General features: G+C 34.8%; 2 protein-coding genes across 4 annotated transcripts in view; one reads left to right on the top strand and one right to left on the bottom strand.

Annotated features, from left to right (window-relative positions):
- LOC115887650 (peroxidasin homolog) overlaps window positions 1-11,352 on the top strand; it is a 101,420-nt gene extending 90,068 nt beyond the window's left edge. Inside the window, exons 6-11 of one of the 2 annotated variants that reach the window (XM_030907113.1) lie at window positions 3,857-4,095; window positions 4,185-4,404; window positions 8,546-8,831; window positions 8,893-9,098; window positions 9,154-10,942; window positions 11,029-11,352. In XM_030907113.1, the coding sequence (XP_030762973.1) occupies window positions 3,857-4,095; window positions 4,185-4,404; window positions 8,546-8,831; window positions 8,893-9,098; window positions 9,154-10,942; window positions 11,029-11,191 (2,903 nt within the window). In that variant the 3' untranslated portion in view covers window positions 11,192-11,352. The remainder of the gene's footprint in view (window positions 1-3,856; window positions 4,096-4,184; window positions 4,405-8,545; window positions 8,832-8,892; window positions 9,099-9,153; window positions 10,943-11,028) is intronic. The other variant, XM_030907114.1, reaches the window with a different exon arrangement.
- Window positions 11,353-11,447: 95 nt separating this feature from the next.
- Window positions 11,448-17,177, bottom strand: LOC115887655 (clusterin-associated protein 1 homolog). Of its 2 annotated transcripts, none has more exons than XM_030907123.1 (6): window positions 16,974-17,177; window positions 16,717-16,920; window positions 16,475-16,660; window positions 12,427-12,522; window positions 12,105-12,322; window positions 11,448-12,041 (listed from the first exon to the last, which is right to left on the bottom strand). In XM_030907123.1, exons 2-6 carry the CDS (start codon window positions 16,900-16,902, stop codon window positions 11,516-11,518), a joined length of 1,212 nt encoding a protein of 403 aa, XP_030762983.1. In that variant the 5' UTR covers window positions 16,903-16,920; window positions 16,974-17,177; the 3' UTR covers window positions 11,448-11,515. The 2 variants fall into 2 exon arrangements, with proteins under 2 accessions (XP_030762983.1, XP_030762982.1); XM_030907122.1 differs by having other exon boundaries at window positions 16,717-16,913; window positions 16,974-17,174.
- Window positions 17,178-17,979: the final 802 nt, after the last annotated feature.

Raw genomic sequence — 17,979 nt, 5'->3', positions numbered from 1 at the left:
TTGGCCGCACTGCAAGCACACCAATGGACTGACGCACAAAAACGAATCAATCAAAGAAACGCGATATAGTATCGTCTTTGTCAATCACGCTAACATTTTAGAATAAGTAGGAGGAGCGCAGGCAGATGATTGAACCGGGCCTTTAAAAACCTACGTCTGCGGTAAAAATTTACGTTTTTAATGTAAAAATGATAGCGCGCGTGTCGATTCTAACTTCATCAAGCGATGAATCACTCCCAAACATTCGTGGCGTTTACTTTACGAACTTTTTTACTTATTTTTAACTGCAGAATATGCAGCTGAAGTTTCCGGAATACAGTTCGGACCACCCTGTATATCGAGAAACGATGGTTAATGGTTACACTCGTTGAATTAGACATGTCAGTTTGATTAACTGACTTTATTTTGGTACTTTTCTGCTTACGCGTAAAAACCCTTTACTTTTATGCCAAAGTTTTATGCCTAGGCGTTAAAATGACTTTTTTACATTGTCAATCACGTCGCAAAAATTAGCACAATACAGTTAATTAAATATTATTAAGCAGCTTTAGAGAAATGTAAAAATAAAAGAATTATTGTATATTTTTTTCTAGCAGTCAACTTCAGTCACTATTAAATAATAGTATATTGTTTTATTAGGAGTAAAAATGACAGTTTCTGTGGCTAGTGTTGCTAAACTAAAAAAAATATTAACTACATTTTTGATTCATCTTTCGTGGTTATACATAAAATATAATAAAAATGTACCTACAATGATTTTGTTATCATCTGATATACTGGAGAAAGAAAAACAGTAGTAGACAATGACTCTTTTTTTTAATTAGTCAAATATTATATTTACAAACAAAATGTATAGCCACAAAATCAGAGGTACTTATTATTAAAACTCCTATAATTATCAAGCACATGTTTGGCCTTAAACCCCTTGAATAAGATACTTTCAAACAGCAACCTAGGCTACAAGATCACCAAGCGAAACAAAGTAGTACTAAATCATCTTATGTACATGGACGATCTTAAGGTATATGCAAATAACCCCGAGCAGCTTCAAAGTCCGTTGGAATTGGTATCCCCTTTCAGCAAATCAATCCATATGGAATTTGGCTTATCTAAATGTGCTACTGTACACTACAAAAAAGGTAAGCTGATAAGTCATGACAATGTTACACTAATGGATGGTACAGAGATAGAGACATTAAAAAACATCTGCATACAAATATCTTGGAATGTTACAAACAGGGCAGATCAAGGATAAGGAAATGAAGACCAGAATGAAAAATACTTACCTAAAGAGAGTGAAAACAGTTTGTAAAACATACTTACCAGACAGACAGAAGATTGCAGCAGTCAATAGATGGGCAATTCCTGTCCTGGCGCACACATACGGAGTCTTGAAATGGTCCAAAACAGAGCTGCAGGAAATAGACAGAGGTACTAGGAGAACAGTATCACAGTTCAGATTGCACCATCAGACGTCTTCAAAAATCAGGTTGTATCTCCCCAGGATCCATGGAGGGAGAGGACTTATCAATGTTGAAAGAGCATGCAACAGACAAAATAACAAACTAGCAACCTATTTTATGCAAAGATACTTACCTTCATCGAACAATATGCGAGATTGACCGCATTACAGTGAATCCATACACATCCATCCAACACATCAGCTCTGGATGTGAGAGTCTTGCGTCAGTCCACTACACGGAAAGACACGACAACATAGCAAAGATTATTCACCTGGAAATGCTAAAGTGCCTAAAAATCAAGAATCCTGAAAAGAAATATTACAGTATACAGGCCACAAGAATTAGAGGAAAACGAACATCATAAAGTATACTGGAATACGCAAATACAGACAGACAGATCAGTAGTTCATAATAAGCCGAACATTGTTTGGATAGATAAAAACGAAAAGAAAGCCTACTTAATCGACGTAGCTGTACCACTAGATCACAGCGTAGTCAAAACTGCAAGGGAAAAAATTTCGAAGTATCAAGTTTGGCTTTCGATATGAGGCAAACCTCTCATCTTAAAGCAACCCGAGTAATACCACTCATCATTTCAAGCAATGGTCTGGTTCACATTGATTTTGAGAAGAACTTAAAGGAGCTGAAGCTACCAGAAAATATCATAAGTCAATGTATTTAAGCAGCTATTTTGGGTACGGTGAACATAGTCCGCAGAGTAATGAACATGGAGCCTTGAATGGAAATATTCCGGCGACACGTCATGGTACAACCGATAGAATCGCGAAAAAAAAAATTGAGCACAAACTCTCAATTTCTATTTTATCATTATCATCATCATCATTTTCAGCTTATTCAACCATTTCCAATTATGGTGTGGCCTCCCTCACATACTCTCTTTATAGTTGGGCTTTGCTTTATATGTTGTCTATTGTTAGCTATGCGGGCCCAAGTTATCCTTGCTAATTTCCTAATATCATTGTCCCATCTCAGGTTCGGTCTTGCTCTAGATCTCTTAATTCTTCGTGTGTACAGTGCTGTTATTGTTTTGTGGTCCATCTGTTGTCTTTTCTTCTTGCTAGGTATCTTGTCCATTGCCATTTGAGGGATTTGACTCTGTTGATGACATCTATTACCTGGGTCTTTTGTCGTATCCACTCTATTCTTTTACGGTTTCTCTTGGTTATTCCCAGCATATTTCGTTCCATTGAGCATTGTGCGGCCTGCAATTTCCTGATAATGTCCGTTTTAAGTGATGTCCAGGTTTCGCATGCATAGGTTATGAGTGGTAGTCCACATTGATCGAATGTTTTCTTTTTCAGATAGTGGCATTCTAGATTTGAATATAATTGAGTTTCTTCCATAAGGACCCCATGCTAACTTAATTATTCTGTTGATTTCTGGTAGTAGAGATCCCGAGCTGTGTATTAGTTGTCCCAAATATATATATTCTTCTACTATTTTCAGTGTTGGGTTATTTATTAGAATGTCTTTACTTTCCACTAGTTCGTACATTAGTTTTTGCTAAATTCATTTTGAGACCCACTTTATTACTGGCTGTATTTAGTTTATCAATTTCTGCTTGTAGTTCTTCAGGACTATTAATGGCAATTAGAACTATGTTATCAGAATCTTAGATGGTTAAGATATTCTCCATCTATTTTTAATCCTTTGTTGATCCAGTCCAGTTGACGGAAAATTTCTTCTAATGTTGCTGTAAACAGTTATAGAGGATATCGCGCAATTTATATTTACGAATTAAAAAATAACCATACCGAAGCTAGTATAAGAAGAATATATATTTTTAATAATCTGGGTTAAATTACTTAATATTAAAATAAATGCATGCAGAATAATTGTTAAAAATACAAGAAAATTAAAAGACAAAAAAACCTAGTTAAAAATGTTCTAAAGAATAATACTCAATAAGACTGCTAAAAAATGTATTACGAATATTACGATCAATATTGTCGATACGTTACAAACGGATGATAAAAAAGTAAGAAAGTTCTTGAAAATAAAACTGTAAGAACACATGTTCTGTTTTGATAAATTGTCTTTTGAACTTTAATATATCTTCGAGCGACGACTGGATTTAACGGTGCTACAAAAATTATTTTTATAGAAAGATGGATGCGAGCTACTCGACTTTATGGATTCTCGGGAGATTTTATTTTCTGTCGACGTGCCAGATGCGAATTTTTCAATACCCTTCTAGAAAAATTACATTTTAATCTTCTAGAGCATGAAGTTTTAAGAATGTAGACAAATTTAAATTCAAAAGCTCTTTAGTAGGTTGTAATTATAATATACTATCATGATTAGCAAAACGCGAGTTAAAAAATAATATGTTTTAGTGTATTATGATTAATGTTTCATCTTTAATTATTTAGGGCTTCAAAGTATCCGGAGATCCATATTTGGGGATCCGCTACCCTCGCCACGTCAAATAAGCAAAGTGATACATGTCGACAGAAACAATGAATTACAATCCGTCACGTTGATGTTTATGCAATGGGGTCAATTCATTGATCATGACATTACATCAACTGTCAAAATTCAGAGCTTTAACGAATCTATTCCTCAGTGTTGCGGAGATGGCGGTAGAAGTTTCTTGCATTCGGATTTTTTGGTAAGTGACTTTAACAACATTTCACGTTCAATAATAACAAATAGTTAATTTAGAGTCTGTTAAATTTTACACTGTGAATCAACTTACAGCATCCTTCATGTTTACCAATAGAAGTGTCTTCGACGGATCCATTCTTAAGTCGCTTTGGCGTTCGTTGTATGGAATTTACCCGCAGCGCCCCATCTACCAGAATCGACTGCAAATTAGGCTGGAGAGAACAAATTAATCAAGTTACATCATATATAGATGCTTCTACCGTCTACGGAAGTGATGTCAGTACGTCTGACTCGCTAAGAACCTTCCGACATGGTAATTTCTTCATTAATATAAAACCTAATTTACACGTGTCAAGTAGCTAAAGCAAGTTACTAAATTAATTACTAAATTTAGTGACATGCATGGTGTAAACAACCTGATTTAGAACTTGCGCAAGTAACAGATTTATAAACTGTTTAGTCAACTTAATAGAAACGATTCCTATTTACTTGCGCAAGTGGACATCGCCACCTCTGTTTTTGGGCAATTAAAGTGCCAACTTTGCACCGACTAAACAAGTGTAGACCGGCTAGTTTAGCCAAGTTCATTAGCCAAGACTACTAGCGTTTATTTTATTTGAATTATTAATTTTGTCTATTGAATAAGTTTGTAGAAAAATATGGAATACAAGGGATACTTATGGGATACAAGGGCTGCCGTTTATAAAAATAAACAAGCTCGAGACTCGGGACACAGCGTATTAGGAAATTGAGGAGATCATAGCTATAGAAGGATTTGGAGTTCATGAAATTTAAAACAATATACAGGCATTGAGGTCAACTTATTGTCAAGAAAAAAAAAGAAAATAAAGAGCTTATGAAATCGGTAGCAGGTTCGAAGGATATTTATGTCCAGAGCGTAAAATCCTGGTTAAATCAACAACTAAATAGCAATAAAAAATAAAATGTAGACGCTCACTAAAATGAACGGGCTAAATTTTAGCTACTTGATTTAGTAGCTTGCTTTAACTACTTGACACGTGTAACTTCAGCTTTACATTACTTCTAATCAGTCTATATAAACTTTAGATAGGAAGTAAACGGCATTTAGTGTGTCAGATATACAACTTTTTTGTTAATCCTGATACCAGTTCAGATTTGAGAACTCCAAAAAGAGCCCATGTTTATGGAACTCCTGCCTGAATATCGGAATCTACTCATTCTTTTGAGATTGTACTGTCGCATATCGCATTGTGACGTTACGTATTTGTCATTGTGAGACCTATATGTTGCTGAACACTAAAAATTAAGCAGGGAAAGAAATAAATGTCGATTCTTGAAATTCAATACTAATAGTAGCATAGAATATTCGCTGTCAAAATCATTCAATTAATTATAAAAGGTCACTAAGTGAATCATCTAATACAATAATTACAAAAATATTTGATGGAAAGCATTATTATTTAAAAGCTTTAAATTGTTATCCATGCAAGGTAGACAGAGGTGGGAATCGTTGACAGTGCTGTTTGACGATTCATTTGACATATTTGATTTAAAATTTTGCGGATCTGTCGGTCTTCAGTGAACTCATTTTATTTTATTTATTCTACAACTAGTAGTTGTTTAGAGGTAGTAAATCTAGTAGAAAGTTTTTTGTGGTAGAACTTAATTATGGTAGATTAGGTTGTTTATCGTCAAAAATCGACTGAAATAATGGAATAACCTTTCACTAGTAATCACTAATATATATACAGTACGTCTACTGGATCTGTGTCTATAAAAGGAATGTGGCTAAAACCATTTAAATAAACAGCAATATACACACACCGGAAAAATCTAGGGATATCATTTTATTAAAGTTAAAAATAAATGTTTTGAATAAACAACCACATATTTGTAGGCCGATTCTTACTACTTCCATTGAAACGAAGTAGTCACAGTAGTTATTTCTAAATTTCGGATATTTGCAGAAGTGTTTGTGCATTTTTTGTCAAATGTATAAAAAGCACCTAGCATCAATTGTTCGTCAATTTAACCTGTACTGGCTATGTTTTTATGATAACTGGCGAGAATTCATTCAAATAACTCTGTTTAGTATTAAACGACATTATAGAGCGTAGACATCTTAATAGAGACGAAATGCTAAGGGCCATGGGTATGCTCGAAGCTGGAATGCGCCAAATCGACGTAGCTAGAGCATTAAATACAACGCAAAGTGTAATATCGCGATTATGTGCACGCTACCGTGAAAGTGTTGATGTTGCTGAAAGGCACACAGGGCGACATCGCATTACTACCCCTCAGCAAGATCATTTTTTACAATTAAATGCTCGACGCTGACCGACTCTTACAGCACCAGAGCTTAGTTTAATTCTCCAGGAAACACATAATGTAACCGTTAGTCCTGACACTGTTCGCAATAGATTAAGAAAGGTCAACTTAAGAAGCAGACGCCCCTGGAGAGCTCTACCCTTAACGAGAGGAAATCGAGAGGTACGATATTTGTGGGCTCAAGATCATGTTCAGTGGTCGAATGAACAATGGGTCAATGTTCTCTTCACGAATGAGTCATCTTTTGGAATTCTTCCGGATTCGAGAAGGCTTAGGGTATGGAGAGAACCGGGAAATCTTATTCAGTTGGATCATGTTCAGGGAGTGCACCCTTATCAAGGTGGAACAGTTATGGTCTGGGGAGGAGTCCAGTTAGGCCGATAAACCGATCTTGTTTTTCTTGAAGGGTTTCGTTAGAACCTCCTGTTAGTTCCTGTTAAGGAATCACATATCGTGATTTAATTCTTGAGCCTGTCGTGTTACCATATGCCAATGATTTTGGGAGAAACTTCATTCTCATGCACGACAATGCACGGCCTCATACACCCAGAGTGGTAAGTGAGTTTATTAATGCTCATCAATTAAACATCTTACCCTGGCCGGCACAATCTCCTGACCTCAACTCCATCGAGCACGTATGGGACGCGGTCCAAAGAAGAATTTGGAGAATGGGTATGCCTCGTGAAACTCGTAGAGATCTGTACCTCAAGAAGAGATCGACAACCAGATCAGGAGCATGGAGAGACGATGTAGGGCTGTAATGAACAGTAGAGGAGGCCATACCCTTTATTAAGTAAAAATGGTTTTATCTTTTTTTTTTAATTCACACTTTAGGAAAATTTAGAATAAAAAAATTTAGAATAAAAAAAATGTGTGTATTTTTTGAGTTCAATAAAAATCAAGGTAAATTTGAAAAATTCGGTAAATTTCGCATTTTTATTTCCAATACGTCCTGTAAACTATTTGTTTATTTTAATTTTATTATATCAGAAATGCAAATAATAAAATTACTAACGATGCGCGATGGCTGGATAAAATTGTAATATCCCTAGACTTTTCCGGTGTGTGTATTTTATAAATCGCTTCCTAAATAGAAGCGGCAGAGAGTCCACGTGGACTTGACGAGTATGTCACCGCAAAACACTCAGCCCACTCATTTCATGGGCTACTTGCAAATTTGTCGAATTCTTATTGGTGGGACGCGGCGTGTAATTTTTTACAAGAAACATCGAGAGAATATCGTTCCCCCCTTTACGGATGCCCCGTAGCTACAGAACGGAAAGATGTACAGTACATGTACAAGTACGTCTGTCCGTTCTGTGGCTACAGAGTATCCGTGAGAGGGGAAACGATATTATCTCGATATTTTTCGTAAAAAATTAGACGACGCGTCCCAGCAATAAAAATTCGACAAATTTGCAAGTAGCCAATAAAATGAGTGGGCGGAGCGATTTGCGGTGACGTACTCGTCAAGTCGACGTATAAAATATATTGCTGTTTATTTAAATGTTTTCTGTCCGCATTCCTTTCATAGACACAGATCCAGCAGACGAACTGTACTAAACCCATAAATTTATGAAATTCTCTGAAAATTAACTTAGGTATTAGATATTTTTCCCTCCATTTTTGATTTTATTTACTACTTGTCAAAGATTGGATGTCAAAGAATTTAGATACGTCAATTTGACTTACCTGCTTCAGTATAGCGTATCAAATGTTTGTGTTGTTAAATGAGTAATAAGTTTTTTGATATGCTCCTTCCTTAATATTTTTATTCAAACTTTAAAAGCGTAAGCTTAGTAAGTTAGTGAAGTATAATAAAAAATAAATAGTAATTTTTACTCATTGTCAATCATATATCAAGAGAAGCATCGAAACTGGTGAAGCGGTAGCCACTTAGGGAACCGGACGTACCTTGCTTGATTAACTCTATACATATAATCGCTTCCATTTTATATCTAAAATTATATGAGGAATGGCATTGATCGCCAATTCCAAGACAACTGAATGCCGTTTTTTTTTCGGTCATACGGTATAATACCCTCTATAAGGCTAATCGATAAAGCTCTAATCATAAAGTTAATAAAAAATAATAACTAAAATAATTAATAAAATATAATAACTAAAATAGTTAAAAATTTTAGGCAAATTATTCTACGGCAGGCCTCAGAGTGAATTTCCTTTAAATCCACCAGATCCTCCAGGAAGGGAAGTGTGTCGAGAAGGGGCAGTATCAGAAGAATGTCTTCAATCTGGAGATGGTAGAGTAAACGAAAATATTGCTTTAGTCGCAATGCATACGATTTTTGTTAGGTATCATAACAAAATAGCTACCATACTTGCTAGAATTAACCCTCACTGGAGTGACGAAAGGATCTACCAAGAAACAAGGAAAATTATCTATTCCATAATACAACATATTACATACAAGTACTTAAAATAAAGGAGTTTGTAACTGATTATTTTTATTATTTATAAAATTATTTTTTAGGGAATACTTGCCTATCGTTGTCGGTCCCGATGTAATGGAATTATTCGAGTTGAGACTATTAAAGGAAGGATACTATAAAAATTTCGATAAAAGAATAAATCCGACAGTTTCAAATGCATTTAGTACTGCCGCCTTTAGATTTGGTCACAGTTTGGTTCAGAATTCCTTTATTAGAACCGATAATCACCATAGGTCGTTGCCAAATAGTAATTATCATAATTCTTGTTTTGTTTTGAGTTATTTGAATGGTTTAAATTTTAGATGTTACTCTACACGAAGAATTTCTTAATTTCCATAACATTTGGAGTCCGGGATCATTGGATCGACTTCTGTTAGGTTTGTCCAACCAACCATCACAAAAACGTGACGAATTCATAGCCGAAGAGCTCACGAATCACTTGTTTCAATTTAATTCGTTCTTTGGTATGGATTTGGCGGCACTAAATATTCAAAGGGGTCGAGACCACGGAATACCCCCTTATACGTACTGGAGAAAACCTTGTGGACTATCCCCTATCAAAACGTGGGAAGATTTGGACGGAATCATAAGCGTGAGTACAGTAGTGAGACTAAGAACTTTGTACCTTCACGTGGACGATGTCGATTTATTTACCGGTGGACTAGCAGAGAGACCTCTAAAAGGGGCTGTCACAGGACCCACTTTTGCGTGCATTATCGCCCAGCAATTTTCTGTACTTCGAAAAGGTGACAGATTTTGGTACGAAAATGGCGATATGGAGTCATCTTTTACCATCGACCAATTAAATGAAATAAGAAAAGTGTCTTTAGCACAAGTGTTATGTCAAACAATGACTGACATAGAGACCATTCAGCCTTTCGTATTTTTATCTCACGATAATTTAAGAAATCTTAGGATACATTGCGAAAGCCCAAATATAAGAAATTTTGATCTGGCTCCATGGGAAGAAAGGTCTTTTGATCTTAACAGCATTGCTGATGATACTGTTCCATTTGAAGACAGATCTCAAAGACGTAAACGTAATATTAAGACATTAAGTCACAGACAAATAAAGGCAAAACTCTCCACGACGACTACTGATACATCTGGACAAAACACCACTGACCTAGTTGATACCAACGTTACTGATATAAAACAGGCAAAATACGATATTCCGGTACGACTTGGGACAAAAAAACCTAACAAAAATACTAACAACGGACACTACTACAAATTACAAGACAGTAACCGCGACGACATCACATACCTTTTTGGAATATTACCAGAAACCTCAACTAAACCTACTGTGAATAATAATCCTCCTTTACAAGTCAATATTAACATACAATATGCACCCCCACAAATATTATCGACTTCTACGACGAGACCAGTCAAACGGAAAAAGAAACCCACAGACATTTATTTGGAAAATGACTATACACATGTTATAGGACGACCGACAAACATTAAATATCCTACTATTACTTACACACAAAACTTCGACAGACCAAACTTATATGGATCACTTACAGGGGGACATAAGAAACCTAACCTAAACGGCAACTCCAGACCTATGGACAATTACTATCGACCTATAATTACTAAACCAACTTATATCGACAATACTGACACGACAGTTAACACATACCATGACAACTTGGACATACATCCACATTACCCCAGCGACAACACATTTTACAACAGACATACATCACGACCTACTATTTTTGAAGACAGACCGTTTTCTACATCAAACCGTCCAATATATAATGACTATGATGACGACGACTCTATTATTATAACAAAAAATAAACTGAGACCTCAGTTTTCTGGATTTGAAGACAAAGAAGACAGCATTGACGACATTATAAACGAATTCTTTCAAAATCAACGTGACACTAACAGAAAAAAATTGACACCCATAGGTGTTGACGATAAACTTGACTTTGAATTACGCACTGACAAAAAAAAAACTGACGTCACTAACGAAAAAGTTGTAGGTTTTTCTTCAGTTAGAACAAAAGAGAGGCTTGGAAGAGTTAAACGAAACATTAAAGAACCCAAATCGATTACAACAACTGACAATTACAGGTAAATACATTGTATTTAGACGTCACTAAATATTTCTATTTAATATATTTACTCAATTTTTTAATTACGTTTTTATCTCTTTTTAGACTAACCGACCCTCCCAATGATATGGAGAATGTACATGTAGAATATATGGATATACCGGAGCTTCCAATTCAACATCCATGTTCATATCAAGTGCCAAAACCGATGAACGAATATTTTTCTGCTTTACCAATTGAATCCTCTAACGAAAAGACTAGACAATAATTTTTTTCTTATAAATACTTTTTACTGACAATAAGACAGACTTTTGACTGACATTGATTTCTTATTAACTTATTTAAAATTATTTTAATATCAATATAAACACATAAGCAAAAATCCAGCTACTATGCTGCCAATAGGAGTGATAATTGATATGTTCATGTACATTATTTAAATGTTATTTATTTATTCTGTAGTATTTCTAAAGTTTAATTTATTTTTATATCTTTAATAAAAAATAGTTTATTATGAGTCGTTTTTTTATTAGTAATAAACTACGAGAACAATCGATATTACTGTCTTTAGCAAACTATTTTTAAAATCCTTCTAAAAATCATCATCACTATTAAGCTCCTGGACTTTATTATTCGTTTTCCTGCCAGAGGCTACAATCCGATCCATTCCAGACAGTTCTAATGCCAGTGATTCGTCTTCAGAATGCATCAATTCCGGTTCCTCTTTATCTAAAAATAGATCGTCCGTTTCCGGGTCAGAACTGAGATCGAGAGATGATTGAGAACCAGATAGAGGAGGCTGCATAGATCCAAAAGTCTTTCCTCGGGATTTTCTACCACCCGTTCCGGCTCTTGGTCTTTCCTGTCGGTTAATAGCACCGGGACGTTGACCTGGAGCTTCGTCGATATCCAGAAAATCGTCATTGACGTCGAATTTATCCAAAGGAATAGTCTGCACCCGAGGCGAAGTGGTTTGGAGTTGTTTTTCCAACTGGACACGTTCCATTTCAGAAAACTGTTTCTCAAGTTGATTAAGGCAACGTAATCTTACAGAGTACTGTACGAAAAGCTGCTCTAACTCTTGTTCTAAACTTGTAAATTCCTCTAAGAAAGCCGGCCTACAAAATATAATAGAATATTAACTTTGTACATCAAAAAAAAATTTTTTTAAATAAATTTACCGCACTTTCTTTAACGTTTGTAATCTTTTTTCGTATCTATCCAGCTCTAGTTTCCTGCGTTCAATTTTCGAATCTAAACTAGTTTCTGTAGCTGCAACATTATCAATGAGCCGTTTTGTTTCAGCGATTTCTTCATTTATAGCTTCTATAGCTTTTTTAACGCCAGCTTCTACTTCGGAAAGCTCAAATTGTCTACCAATACTTTTTAGACGAGCCGACTACAACATATAGAAAAAAATTAGAAGATTTTTTTCCACCCTAAATCAAAACCGCATAGCATGATTAACTCTGCTAAGAAATTATTTTATATGTGCTTCATTACCCTTAAATCGACTTCTTTGCCTAGTAGATCAAAAAGGGTAGCTCCCGATGTGGTAATTTCACTAGCAAGTTGTCTAGATAGTTTTAAATCGTTTACCTAAAAGTTGATAGTGTTATAAACTAATCGCAAAAAGTTAAGGACATTGTGTTTTCGCTAGGAAGAAAATTTTTCAGAAAAAATGTGTTATAACTATTAATACCAATGTCGTTTGTGTTTAAAAAAAAATACTGTTTGTAAACATAAAAAATTGTACCCAAACAAATAAAAAGCATTGTCATCAAAAATGTATATTTCATTTTTGTTTAGAATAGAATTTGTTTGCGTGTTGCTAAGCGGCAGTTTGCGATATTGTGGTTATCATGGTACAAAGAAAACAAGGTATGATCGATAGCGGCTCCAATTTCGTTAAGTTTGCGCATACCACCTGTGACGTCATACGCCATACAAAAAAATATCAATATTGTTCAATTGCCACTAATAAAAAAAGACCTAAAATAGGGAAGAATTAGGACATAACCCCAAAAGTTATGTTTTGACATCGAGCTTGACATTTGAAAAATTATTTTCACATTTTGACACAATCAAATTTCACAGATGACACAATCTGTTTGACAATTTGAAATTGGCGCGCAAAAACTTGCCGACCAATGGTGCCGTTTATCACCTGTGACGTAGTGACCAACCTGCGCAATATCATACCTTGTATTCTTTGTATCATGTGTGGTTATCGTGTCATCGATAATATGAACAGACGTCATTTAACAAAAGGGGAAGCAAATCAAGCCATTGGGTTGGTTCTTGGCGGTGCGCGACAGATCGATGTGGCTGATCGATTTAAAGTCACCTAAAGTGTAATTTCTAGGCTTAAAAACCGATTTAATGAGGCTGCTGTCTTGGAGAGGCATAAGGAGGGTTGACCAAGGTCGACAAATGCTAGGGAGGACCGAAGCTTACTGAGAGGAGCTCGGATGGATCCTGCAGGAAACTACACGTTGTTCAGCCAGGACCTTATTTTGACTGCCAGAAGAGTACGTATTACCCCTCGGACGGTCTTAAATCGATTAAAAAAACCGGTTTGCATTGCTATAGGCCTATAAGATGCCCTCCGTGATCCTCCAATACTGAGAGGAGCTCGTCAGCATAAAAAAATATAGGTATTTTCGTATTATTCTGTTTTTCTCTAAAACGATATAAAAATTTGGAAAAATATAAGCTGGATTAACAATTGTATAACCTGTGGTATAACCAACAAAAACTTAATAATAAAAAAGTTTTTCCACTTATGAAGAAAATCCGGCGACATACTGTAGAATACAGACATTTTAAAATCTAAGAAAAACTGTAAGAATATATTATACAAAGTGTACCTATAAGTGTCTGTGTATTTTAAGTAATTTAAGCCATGTTAAGGTGCGATTTCTTAGCGACGGCGACGCCGACGTCCTGCGCCCACGTCCCGCCGCACACTAGTTCGTTTTTACGAACGTACCATTGCGATAAACAAAAAGTAGTACAACAAAATATGATTTAATCTGCTGGTCTATAATAAAATAAAAAAAAAACTTGAAAAATTGCCCATTTTTAAGAGGTAGGTAAATTTTTTATACTTATATTTCGCCACGTACCTAGGTACAGGGGTGGATGGGGAAGTGGAAACCGGCCCGGGAAAAACAGACAACCGGCACAATCCACAAAAACAAAATGACCATAACGAAGAAACATATTTTATTTATTAATATACAGGGTGTTTCACAATTAGTACGACAAACTGAAAGGGGTTGTAGAGGGCATCAAAACAAGTCATTTGAGTATAGGAACCCATGTCCGGTATTATTAAATTGAGCGGAAGGAACTTGAATGGACGAAGTGCAAGAGATGCCGGAAGTATTTGCCAGGGTTCGTACATCCATGAACAGGCGTGTGCATTTGTTTCTTCAACACAATGGACGGCACTGAGCAGTTTTTGTAAATGTTTTGAATAAAAAATGCAACTTGAAATTTACGTTCCACTCCACCTCCTGCCAAAAGGGCACATATCCGGACATGGATTCCTCTATATACTCAAATTACTTGTTTTCATGCCTTCTACAACCCCTTTCAGTTTGTCGTACTAATTGTTGGACACACTGTATAAGTAAGGGTGTTTTTTGCGTTTGCGAAAAAGCTCTTTTGCCTCCGGTTAAAAAAAATTAAATTGTCTTCATCAAAATTTTCGTAAAGGCCGGTCGGACTTTTCGTTTATACTTTACGTTTCGTAATTGGGTCGGACATCTGAATTTTTACTACAAAATGGCCCAGTTTTACAGGGTTCTACTGCTTTATTTCCATTATCGATAACGATAATTTGATTTTGAATAGGCTACGATTTTGAGTCACGATTTTCAGAAACTTTAATACTTCCTCTGTGAAATACATTACTTTTAGTTTTTCGGGTATATACTTTCTTACACATTGTAGAAAGATATTCTCTCTTTTCTGCTACAGCAGCAGCCTCCTCGTGTACACGTGTTTTTAACTGATTGAACCGCGGTCGCCATTAAAACTGCAGCATTTTTTAGGTTATTATATAGTTCTTATCACGTAACTTTTCCTCTATACTTTTCTACATTTGGCATCTTGTATGATAATGCCATGACTCAAACAAAAAAATCTAGGTCATACCTAGTCAGTGGATATAAATATGTTCTGATGTAATGCTATGTTACAGTCCATAATAAAGCATATTTGGATTTTCGAGACATATTAATATTTTATTATATAATCTAGTTTAAACCTTATTTAACTCTTCTCTGCTGTCTCAGTAATTTTTAGCAAATTCATTTTAGCAACATTTTAAACAACAATTTAGACTTGGCTTTTAGTTCTCAGACTTGGCTTTTAGCCCGTCCCCAATTCAAGCCAAGCATAGATATGTTTTCTCCGTCAACCGCAGAGTTCGCGTCAAATTCGTCTACCTTCTTACAAAGGGGAGCCCGAAAAATATTGCACCGAGGCCCCCAGTTGTCAATCTACGCCACCGTATTCTTAGTATACATTTAGATCGAGACTATTTAAATTTACCTAATGCTATTCATTCTTTTTCTTTTTGCAGCCAGTCAGTCATATTTATTAGTTATTAATAAAAGAATAGTGGGTAAACTATACAGGATAAGTCTTAAATAAGTGCAAATATTTTCAGGGGTGGTATATTTGAACACGTCTATGAGGTTTTTTTGCAAAAAAAAATGTTAAAAATCGAGTATTTTCTTTGAAATGTTTCTGTATATTTTAGAACTTCTTGTTCACCGCCAATTTTTCCACGGTATAGTTTCTTAATCTCTGATATTACGGCTTTTTCTTTTAATTTCCAAACTTTAATAACTCAATTGAACTTATTTGAAACTCGATAAAGAGAATATATTATGTTTATTTTATTGAGATCTACCAGCGCTTGAGTTATTTGCACTTATAGACTCACCTTGTATAATAACAATTTTCAAACCGAACAAACAACAGATGATTATTAAAATTATAAGTGTCCCAGAGAAAGACATTTTACAATAGTTATTTTACAAATTGGTATAAATTATACTGACGCAAATTGATTATAGTTATGGAGTCACTAAGGATCTTACGTCACTTTAGTTAGAAGATTAACCATTTAATTTTTGCTAATCCATTCTTTTTTGAGCTCTGTTCGGGACCGGCCCACCGGCCCCTCTTTCCACCGACCCACCGGGAAATTTCCCGTTTTCCCATATGGCACATCCACCCCTGCCTAGATACCAATTATTACCAAATTCATGGTAACGCCTAAAAAGTTAGATGGTATAATTGTATTGTTCGACGATATCCACTTCTCGATATCCTTATAAACCAGGAGTTCTATCTGGGACTACTAATTCTTGTACTACCTTTTTTTGATCGCAATGGTACGTGGCTAAAACCTGTATCAATGAAAAGTATTGAATCATTTTATAGGGAAACGAAACAGTGCGCGTCGCGCCGACGCGACGCCAGACGTCGCTAGGAGACCTTAACGCTGCCCAACATAACTACATTTCCATACCTTATCTGATATATCAAAATCTCTAAAACTAAAGTTGTCCTCATTAAACTTGTCATCTTCATTCTCTTCCAAATTTATGGCCAATGCATCATATAATATTGTAGTAATTTTTAACAATTCTTTAACGGCATATCCGTCTGCTTGATAAAGTCTTTTGGTATTTAATTTTATACCAGCTTTTAGGGCCTAAAATTACACTTGTTTTTTAAAAAGTAAAATAGGACAAACAAAAAACGTTTTACCATAAACTGTGCACAGTTTCGTATCAACTTAACTCTTTCGTCTTCAGTATTAATCTCCAAGGGAATGTCAACGTCAGGATCAAATCTTTTAGTCAACCAGACCAGTAATTTGGCTACTAAAGGGAAATTAGGTAAACGAAAACTTTCCATCGAAACTAAAGTTGGATATCCCAATGCTCTAAGCATTTCAATAAAATCTAAAAATTGAATAGTCAATTCGTTTATCATTACATTGATTAAAAATAATGTGTTCTTACTTCTAACGTCTCTGTAGGACATATTTATTTCTTTCGCGTCTTTCAAAAACTGGGATGAACACAAACAATGTTTGTAAAAATGTTACTATAGCAACCCACGGTCTGGGATTGGAAATGAAGGAAAATAAATCCATCTATAGCATTACTGGTTGCATATACATATTATGTTATTTGTAAATTCAAATACTTTGTATTTACCGAATATTTTTTCTTATTTCGAAAATATTATAAATACATAGCTAAATAAGTAGATAGTATATTGTTTTATTAGGTGTAAAATTATATTTTTTGTGGTCACGCATAGTTTTATATACAGGGTGTCCCTGAAATAAGTGCAAGTATTTTAAGGAGTGGTAGATCTCGATAAAAGAAACATGTTTTCTATTTATCGTTTTTCAAATAAGTTCAAAATAACAGAGTTATTTTACTTTGAAAATTTTCAAAAAAATAATTTTTTGTTAAAATTTTGAGAAATACTGGATCCCTTCTGGATTTTCTTTCTTATAAATTTAATCTGCTACCTATGTTGCAAATTTAATCTGCTACCTATTTTATTCCGAATTTTCAAAAGAAATTTTTTGGAAATTTTTTTAGTGTTTGTTTAAAAAACATAATATCTCGATATATCAAGAAATTATTGATATTATCAAGAAATTATGTTTTTTAAACAAACACTAAAAAAATTTCCGAAAAAATTTTCAACAAATTCTGAATTTTCAAAAAAAAAATTTTGCGAAAAAAACCTCATAGGCGTGTTTCTGGGGTTAAACTATACTACCAGTTAAAATACTTGCATTTATTTCTGGGACACCCTGTATATACGCTACCGGGCGAAGCACAAAACCATGCGTATTCAAGATCAAATGTTTTTGTAAATTTTATACGTTTTATTTATTATCTCAAAAAATGTTAGAGGTAAGTATAGGTTAGTATACAGTATCTCCCTAGATTGTCTTTACAAGAGGAAAAACTTTTTTATTAATAACTTTTCTACATTCTTCATAAA

Source organism: Sitophilus oryzae, unplaced genomic scaffold (genome assembly GCF_002938485.1).
Source record: "Sitophilus oryzae breed Bouriz unplaced genomic scaffold, Soryzae_2.0 scaffold_578_pilon_pilon, whole genome shotgun sequence".
NCBI lineage: Eukaryota > Metazoa > Arthropoda > Insecta > Coleoptera > Curculionidae > Sitophilus > Sitophilus oryzae.
Note: the sequence above shows the minus strand (reverse complement) of the source record. Positions and strands in the feature narration are given on the sequence as shown.

What these genes read in the sequence shown, in the direction of transcription:
- LOC115887655 (XM_030907122.1), bottom strand. Translation starts at nt 16,995, where the DNA reads ATGTCCTACAGAGACGTTAGAA. An exon ending in GCAAAGAAGTCGATTTAAGG is followed by an intron (nt 12,323 to 12,426) that starts GTAATGAAGCAC and finishes TATATGTTGTAG; the next exon opens with TCGGCTCGTCTAAAAAGTAT. An exon ending in CAAACGTTAAAGAAAGTGCG is followed by an intron (nt 12,042 to 12,104) that starts GTAAATTTATTT and finishes TATATTTTGTAG; the next exon opens with GCCGGCTTTCTTAGAGGAAT.